This window comes from Vombatus ursinus, unplaced genomic scaffold (assembly GCF_900497805.2).
Source record: "Vombatus ursinus unplaced genomic scaffold, bare-nosed wombat genome assembly UNPS02012958.1, whole genome shotgun sequence".
NCBI classification, from domain to species: domain Eukaryota; kingdom Metazoa; phylum Chordata; class Mammalia; order Diprotodontia; family Vombatidae; genus Vombatus; species Vombatus ursinus.
In genome coordinates, this window is record NW_020952736.1 from 720,769 (window position 1) to 730,085 (window position 9,317).

The 9,317-nt window shown below is 50.7% G+C and overlaps 1 protein-coding gene across 1 annotated transcript; it reads left to right on the forward strand.

Moving 5' to 3' along the window:
* Nucleotides 1–1,618: 1,618 nt before the first annotated feature.
* On the forward strand, nucleotides 1,619–9,076 carry SP7 (Sp7 transcription factor). Its single transcript, XM_027858332.1, has 2 exons — nucleotides 1,619–1,639; nucleotides 7,808–9,076. Exons 1-2 carry the CDS (start codon nucleotides 1,619–1,621, stop codon nucleotides 9,074–9,076), a joined length of 1,290 nt encoding a protein of 429 aa, XP_027714133.1.
* Nucleotides 9,077–9,317: the final 241 nt, after the last annotated feature.

Genomic DNA, 9,317 nt, shown 5'->3' on the forward strand with positions numbered 1-9,317 from the left:
AAGAAACTGAGCCCCAGAGAGATGAAATGACCAGCCCAAATTCATAGTGTATTTGTACCTCTTTCATACAATCTTTGTATTTTTAAGTTGTGTATCTTCTCTCTCTTTTTAGACTATCAATTCCTTGAGAGCAGGGGCTGTATTTTATTCCATACTGTGTCTCACTAGTGTCTTGCACATAATCTCAGATACTCAGTAAACATTTATGGAATGAGTGAATGAATGACTGATTGATTGAATGAATGGTTTTCCTAGCAAAGACACTAAGGCTTTGGGAGGAAAGTTGGGGTCTGACAAGCTTCCCTGATCTTCCTTCTAATCCATCCTCTTCCTTGCATTCAGGCCCTTTCCAGACAGGGACTCCTGGAACCTGGACAGCAAAAACCTCTACTCCTCCAGGTCCTCCCCACAACACACCATGGGCACTCACACACATACTCTGCCCCTGATTCAGCGTTCCTGATTTAGGGAGAAAGAAGCTGAAGAGTGTGTGGGAGTCTGTGTGTGACTGGAGATGTGTGCTGGACAGAGTATATATCTGGGTGGTATGTGTGTGTGCCTTCATGTTTTTGTGTATTGTGTCACCAAGCACATTTGTGGCTGTGTTTGTCAGTATGTATATTTGTCTTTCTTTATGTATGTCTGGGTATGTATAACTGTGTGCCTTTGTCAGCATGTGTGTGTGTGTGTGTGTGTGTCCTCCCAGTATTTGTCAGTGTGTGTCAGTGTGTTCCAGTCTCTGTGCGAGTGTCGTCCCCAATCCCCCATCCCCCCCCACCCTGGATCTCTAATTAGTGGTTTGGGGTTTATTCCTTCTCCCTCCTGTTTCTTTCCTCAGTAGCAGCAGCAGCAGCAGCAGCAGCAGGACACTGGAGTTGGAGTCAGAGCCCGAGTGGTCGGGGGCTAGATCCAGCGTGAGCACAGGCGTGGAAGTCGGAGAAGAGCTGGGACCTAGCTCAGTCCCAGAGGCCGCCCCCTCCCACCCATTCCCAATCCCAGACCCCTGGAAAGGAGGGACCCGGGACAGCCAACCCAGGACACCTCAGGTACCTAGACTGAGAGGGCCTTGGGAGAAGATTCCTACTGTTGTTACCTTTGAAGTTGGGAGGTCGGGGGTAGAGCACCTAAGTCCCCTCCCTTTACCGAGCTCTCCTCCACTAAGGAGGTCCTAACATCACTTTGTCCCTGGGTCCCTCCTCTCCCTTGCTTCTCTTCCTCCAGGGTCCCCCTTTCCATTCTCCCCCTAGATCCCTTCTTTGGGGAGCTCAGCAAATGGAGCAGGAAATTTGGACCCTCTGCCTCCCTCTCTCGCCCTCCTCATTGGATCGGGAGCCTTCTCCGAAGGGAAAGCTGTAATTAGAGGGTGGATCCCTACAGACAGAGAGCAGCCCCCCCCACCCCAACCCCCCAGTTCCTTCTAACTTTAGATCTCTTCTCTCCCAGTCAACCTCTCTCCCTCCCTCTCCTCTCTCCCCTTTCTCTCTCTCTCTCTCTCTCTCTCTCTCTCTCTCTCTCTCTCTCTCTCTCTCTCTCTCTCTTTCTCTGGATCTCTATCCCCCGGCTCCATCTCAGTCTCTTCATCTGCCTGGCTCCTTGGGACCCACTCCCTGGCCCCAGGATGGCGTCCTCCCTGTTAGAGGTAATTAATTCTTCCCCCCACCCCCCAGACATAGGGACAGCTGTCCTGGGGCTTAGTGGGCCTCAGTCTCCCCCACGTCATACACAATTCAGTGACCAAGCTTCTGGAGTCAGGGCTAAGAGTTCCTCTGATGAGTAGAGAGGGTGGGTAGGACAGAAGAGCATAAGGCAGGCTGAAAGGGAGTTAGGAACATGTAAATGGAAGGACAGAGCAGGAAAGGTGTAATGGGGGTAGAAGAAGAGAGAGAGAGAGGTGTGGGGGCAGGGAGAGGGGAAGGGGTCAATTCTGAGGCTGGAAACAGAAGGAAGAGATGAGGAGTCAGGGAACCGGGATTAGGTGAGCAAAGAACAGGGCAGGGAAACAGGATAACATGCTTATAGTTACTGGAGGTGAGATGCAAGGAATAAAAGACATAGAGGCCAGAGGGGCCAGGGAGTGGACAGCTGGGGATGGGGCTGAGGAGACGCCATCTCCAGGGACTTCTGGCCCCAAGCGTCATCTGGGTCTGGTTTATGTTGGGGAGGGGGCTGGAATATTGGGATACTAGTCCAGGGGTGGGGGGTTGGGAGGAGTGAAATGAAAAGACTGAGAGTTTTAAGAGGGATTGGGACAGTCCTAGCCCATGTGTGTGTCAGAGGTGGTGGGGGTGAGGGTTGGGGGTAGGTTGTTGTAGAAGGGACCCTGAGTCCAGGGCAGAGAGGGAACTCAAGGGGAGGGATGGGGTCTAGGGCTGCCTGCCCGGCTTGCAAATATTTAGCTTTCAGCCAAAGACAAACTTAGCTCTATTTTGGGAGTGGGTGGCTCCTGAACGGGTTGGGCCACTTCCCCTCTGGGCTAGGACCCCAGCATCCCTAGCTTCTGTAACTGAAGGCCACAAGGGCACTCTGAGGTCTGGGTCCAGGACCCTTTGCTTCTGAAAGGATGAGGATGGGGGAGGAGTGTAGGACTGAAACCCCAAACTAGAGAGGATGCAGAGAGAAACAGAGAGTGGGGAGGGGCAGTGCTCAGACTCAGGGCCTGTTCCCCTGTTCCAAGTTCTCTGCATCTCACTTTCTCTCTCTGTTTTTCTATTTCTAAGTCTCTTTCTCTGTCTTGAGAATCATAGCATTTAAAACTGGAAAGTACCTTAGGGATCACCCAGCCTGATTTCCTGGGTCCTCAGCTCTCATTGGTCTCTTGGATCTGGGCCAGTTCTGAGCCCTCCTCCCTGCTCTCTAGACCCAGAGGTGAAAAAGCCTAAATAAGCACTACGGTCTTTTTGCATGTTCAAAGACAGACTCCGTGTGTGTTTTGGTACAAATGTATGTCCATCCATTCGCTCATATGTTTTAGTGTAAAAAGATAAATGTGCACAAGTTTGTCATGTAGGTGTATATGACTGTCATCTGTGGCTACATGATGGTCTGTGGGTCTGGGGAGCAAGGATTGTGATTGTCTCTATATGTACACGGCTATGTTTGTGTGCTGCATGCCTGTGTGGTTATAGATGGGGTACTGTGCCTCAGAACATGATTTTATTTTCTCATATGAGGCCCAGAACTTTACACCCCTCTTCCAGCCTGGAAAGGGAGAGGGAGAAGATGATTAGGTCCTCTCTCCACCCTCTGGCCTTCCTGCCCATGGGCTACGGAAGGGGTTGTGTAGAGAGAAGGAAGGTGCTCAGGTATCTTTGCCCAAGAGGGGACAGCACCATTGGGTGTCAGGACTGTTGACGTGGCGAGGGTGTCTGGGGGAAGGGCTGACCAGGGGCCCTATGGACCCTGGTGGGCAGAGAGTGAAGGACCAAAGTTACATGTATGAAAAACCAACCCTCTTTTCTGCCTCTTTATTCTCTATACACTGGAGTCTTTCCCAACTATCTTCTTCATTTCTTTCACCTAAGGAGGCTTTTTTTTTTGAGGGGGAGGGTTAAGGTAAAAGGGAATTATGCACTCCCTGTTACAACTGATACTTTTTCTGCTGGTCTAGCTTTTGGGATGCCTGGGAGATCAGAAGAAAACTGAGGCCCAGAGAGTGGAGGATACTGATCCTTAGCCCTTCTCATCCCTACTCATCCTACTTCTAACACTACAGCCTGAAAGATGGGCAGAAGGAAGAAAGAAGTGGGGCTTTGGAAAACTGGGAACTGAGAAAAGCTGGAATTAGGAAATAACAGGGAGCTTGGAACTGAAAACCTGGATATCAGAAATTAGTAATCTATCAGCCAATATTTCTTAAGGTATTATGTATAAGGTAGGCTAAAGACAAGGAGATGAGGATCTGGGAGAAATTGGATAAAGGATCTGTGCTGGATCATACAACACACACATACACGCCCACACCCACACTCCCTCTTTGCTTCCCTCTGGTACAGTCTCAAAGACTGCTATATTTGGAATCAGAGGACTTGGGTTCAAATCTCAGCTCTAGCACACATTATGTGTTGGGTCTAGTCACAGAACTTAGAATCATAGAGCCGTTGAACACAAACCTCTCTTTCCTCCTTCCCTCTATTTTGCAGAAGAAGAAACTGAGATTGGGAGAAATTAAATGACTTGCCTAGGTTCATTAAATTAGTAAGTGATGGAGGCAGGATGTGAACTCAGGTCTTCTTGACTCCATGTGGAGTGCTCTGGGCCTCAGTTTCCTCATCTGGAAAATGAGAAGTTTGAACTAGATAATTTCTAAGCTGCCTTCCATCTCTAAATCTATGGATCCTATGATCTCCCCAAATTCAATTAACATACATCAAAATGAAGCAAGTTATGAAGGAAGGAAAGGAAAAGAAAGGAAAGGAAAAAGAAAAGGGAAGGGAAAGAAAGGAAAGGAAAGGAAAGGAAAGGAAAGGAAAGGAAAGGAAAGGAAAGGAAAGGAAAGGAAAGGAAAGGAAAGGAAAGGAAAAGAAAGGAAAGGAAAGGAAAAGAAAAGAAAGGAAAGGAAAGAGAAGGAAAGGAAGCAATTTGTGATGATTCTCCTCCCCTTGACCCATCTCAGGGTTCTGGATGATCTGGGTAGACAAGGTACCTCCAGAGTCCATAAAAAGGCTTGGGAGGTCTACTGAGGGAAGAGGAATTAAATGGGGAGGTCTGTACTGCTGGGTCCCCGGAAGGAATCACATTCAATCTGGGAATTGGACTGTCCTAGGAAGGGTGAGGGGAGATAGTGGGGTTGAATGAAGTATATCTGAAATGCAAGGAGCCCTCCTAAGCTTTAACAAACCCCGGGGCTTCAAATGAATGAGAGAGGGAATTGCCTATTTCTGTAGAGGGAAACTCAGGTACAAAGGGATGGAAACTTGGGCATCCTGCCCCGCCTTCCCCCCAATTCTCCAACCTCCGGATAGACTCTGGAATGGACCCCAGGGTCCTGCCTGTCTCTACCTCGCCCCTCCCCTGTCTCCCCAGGGACCATCTCTCCCTGAGTCTGGGGTCCATGAGAGGCCCCAGATCACCCCCCCCCACTCTGTCCTGCTTCCTCCCTCTCTCCCCACAGCTGGGTGGGGTCCCAGGGCTTGGCTGAGGCCCCTGTGGCCACAGTGAGAGGGCCGGGCGGGGGGACGGCGTCGGCGTTTTTAAAAATAAACCAACCGCAGAGAAACCAATGGAGCCGGGCAGGGCTGGGGGGGTGGGGGGAGGAAAATGGGGAGGGAGGCTGGTCTGGGGGTTTCTGGGGCCCAGAACCAGGGTTAGTTTTCTCCTAGGTGGGAAGTCTGCCTTCCACTTCTCTCTCTTTTCTCTTTTTCTCAGAACCCACTCCCACTTTTTCCTCTCTTTCCTGTTTCTTATTCCTTTTTTTCAGCCCTTTTCCTAACTGCCTTGTTTATCCCTTCAATCTCTTCCTTTGCCTGTCTCTGTATTTCCATATCTCTTCCTCTCCCTCCCCCTTGGACTCTCTCTCCTCTCTCTAGTGATCTTTTTTCTTTCTCAATCTTCTCTTTTCTCATTACTTCTGTTTCACTTCCTTCCCCTGGTCCCCGGAGTCTCTCCCTATTTCTCATAGTGTCTCTGTCTTTCTTCATCTCTGTCTCAAAGTTTCCTCTGTTCTTTTCATCCCTTTTCCTCAAGCACTGCTGTTCTGTTCAGTCCTACCCTCCTTTCCTCCCTTTCTCCCTTTCCAAAGTCTGCTCAGCCCTGCCCTGATTTAAAATACTTTCCCTAGCTTTAGAAAGTTAGTAGTTTGAGGGGGTGAGGGTGGGATGGGGTTTGGGTTATTGTGGCCAGGCTGAGAGGGGAGATGAGGACTTTTGTAATGGGGGACCCTGAAGGGTCAGCAGATCCTTCAGCCATACTAACTGAAGGTGGTCAGCTTTGTCTTTCAATAGAGTGGGCTGAAGGGGGACCAGTGGAAGGGAGCAGGTGCCTAAACCTTTTCCCTACCTATCTCAGCTCCAGGACCCTCTTACACACCCCTCTTACACATCTGTCCCATATGCATCTACTGCTGGAAGCTAACTGGTGAGGGGTTTATGAGTGCTGGACTTCTGAGTTCCTAGAGAACTTCACTCAGAGTACCTTATGCAGACAAAGCTGCTGGGACCCAGGGATTCTGACTCCCAGCTCCTGGGGAGCCTAAGCTCCCTAGGGACCTAAGCTGATAGGTAAGGAGCTCAGGTGACGTCTCATTTCCTTGGCCACAAGGGTCATAGATGGTAACATCTGACAGTCTGTTTCTTGGTGGAATGCTAAAGATAGGAGAATAGGAATAATTGGGGGTCCTGGATGGAGAGGGATGCTTCAAAGACTTCTCCTCCTGGTCCTCAAATTGACATCTTCAGCAAAAGAAGCCTTTTAACTCAAATTCTGCCAGGTTCTATGCTGAGGTGGAAGCCCCATGATCTGGAGACACTGGCCATGGAAGGCACTGAGGATGCACCCTGGTGTTTCTAATAGAAACTGCTCATCCTCCATCCTTCAGGGTGCTGGGACAGGGAGCCCCATGTGGGTGGGGGAGCATCGAGGCAAGGTGGAGCTGCCTCTGAGCTTAGAGAGGGCCCTAAGATCCCCGGCCATTTGAGCCTGCTTTGCTCCTTTTAACCACCCAAAGTTGGGGTGCCAGCTGGTGTTTTATGGAACTGGGGGTGTCTACTACAGTCTTGGAAGAAATTCTTCCTCCAGCCAGTCTTGGCTCTGCGGTAACTTTTGCTCACTCTCAATGTCTCAGTGTCTTTACTCTCCCCTCCTTTTCCCCCCTATTCCCTGGCCCAAGACTTTGCCAAGAGATAGCTCACTCAGGATCCTGACCCCAGAGGAAGTAAGTTGTTCTCTTACAGGCAATGAGTAGGAAATAGTGACAGCAAGCATATATTGAAGAAGACAGCATTTATTAATTGCTTACTATGTAGTGGGCACTGTGCTAAATGCTGGGGATACAAAGAGGCAAAAATATCATCCCTGCCCTCAGAGGGTTCGCTTTCAAATCTGGCAATAACTATGCGTATCTAAAATATGTGGGTAAAAGGGAAGAGGGAGTGGAAGAAGGTGGGGAATAAGAGGGATGACTGGAAAAAGGCCTCCTGTGGGTCAGCTAGGTGGTACAGTGGATAGTGCACCAACCCTGAATTCAGGAGGACCTGAGTTCAAATCTGGCCTCAGACACATAACACTTACTAGCTGTGTGGCCCTGGGCAAGTCACTTAACCCCATTGCCTAGCCAAAAATTTTTTTAAAAAAAGAAAAGAAAAAGGCCTCCTGCAAAAGATGGGATTCCAGCTGACACTAGAAGAAAACCAGGGAAGCTGGGAGGCAGAGGGGAGAAGGGAGAGCAGTTCTTTCATCAGGGGTAACCAGGGAAAAGACACAGAATGAGGAGAGGGAATATTGGGTGTGAGGAAAAAGCAAGGAAGCCAGGGTTTTTGGATCGTTTGTGGAAGGGAGTAACCTGGAAAAGGACACATTGTGAAGGTCTTTAGAAGCCAAAAGATTTGCATTTTATTTGTAATTTATTTGTAATTTTATTTGTAATTTATTTTCAGTCTGGCGGTCCGAGGGGAGGCCATGGAGTTGATTGGGTAGGGGTGTGTGTGACATGGTTCAGCTTGCACTTTAGGCAGCTGAGTGGAGGATGGATTTGAGTAGAGAGAGAAGAGGCACGGAGACCACTATGCCTAGGCCCTCTCAGCTCAGGTACATCCCATTGCTCTTGGCTCCCATCCTCTGCCCATTGACTCATGGCCATTTTCCCTCTCTACAGGAGGAAGCGCACTATGGCTCCAGCCCACTGGCAATGCTGACTGCAGCCTGCAGCAAGTTTGGCAGCTCCAGCCCTCTCCCAGACTCAGCTACTTCTAGCAAAGCCAGTGCAAAGAAGCCGTACGCTCTGGGCAGTGAACTCTCTGCCCCCAAAGCCATGGGTGATGCCTATCCAGCTCCATTTGCAGGCACCAATGGCCTCCTCTCTTCTACAGCCAGCCCTCCAGCCCCAGCTTCAGGCTATACCAATGACTATACCCCCTTCTCTCACTCTTTCCCTGGGCCCACAAGTACCCAGGACCCTGGGCTACTGGTGCCCAAAGGGCATGGCTCTCCCGACTGCCTGCCCAGTGTCTACACTTCCTTGGACATGACACATCCCTATGGCTCATGGTATAAGGCAGGAATTCATGCAGGTATCTCTCCTGGCCCTGGCAACACTCCTTCCCCATGGTGGGACATGCACCCAGGGGGCAACTGGCTAGGTGGTGGGCAAAGCCAGAGTGATGGGTTACAAGGGACACTGTCTACTGGCCCAACTCAAACTCCACTCAACCCCCAGCTCCCCACCTACCCTTCTGAATTTGCTCCACTCAACCCTGCCCCCTACCCAGCTCCCCACCTTCTCCCTCCTGGGCCCCAGCATGTCCTGCCCCAGGATGTCTACAAACCTAAGGCTGTGGGCAATGGGGGGCAGTTAGAGGGAGGTGGTGGGAACAAGCCTCCTAGGGGTGCAGGCACAGGGGGCAGTGGTGCCTATGGAGGTGGAGGGGCTGGGCGTTCCACTTGTGATTGCCCTAACTGCCAAGAGCTAGAGCGACTGGGGGCAGCAGCCGCTGGGCTGAGGAAGAAACCCATTCATAGCTGCCACATTCCTGGCTGCGGCAAAGTTTATGGGAAAGCTTCGCACCTGAAGGCCCACCTTCGCTGGCACACGGGAGAGAGGCCCTTTGTCTGCAACTGGCTTTTTTGTGGCAAGAGGTTCACTCGCTCAGACGAGTTGGAGCGGCACGTCCGCACTCACACTCGAGAGAAGAAATTCACCTGCCTGCTTTGCTCAAAGCGATTCACCCGAAGTGATCACCTGAGCAAGCATCAGCGCACCCATGGCGAGCCTGGCCCTGGACCCCCTTCTTCTGGCCCCAAGGAACTGGGCGAGGTTCGGGGAGCAGAGGAGGAAGGCAGCCAAGCCCCCAGGCCAACAGCTTCACCCATTCCTGAGAAAGCCCCAGGAGGCAGCCCCGAGCAGAGCAGCCTACTGGAGATTTGAATCGAGGACCATCCCCGGCTGCCCATTTTCTGTAGCTTGCCTTAGTTCCATTCCCCATTGTTTGTCCCTTGCTTCCCTTGCCACCTTTTCTGTTTCCCCTTATTTGTTCACCACACTCCCCAAACTCAGTCCCAGTCTCACTCACTGCCCCTTGTTTCTAAACCCCTGATTTGCCCTCCATCCACTATCACTCTAGCCCACCTAGTTTTGACACAGTGTTCCTCCCAACTAGCTTACTCTT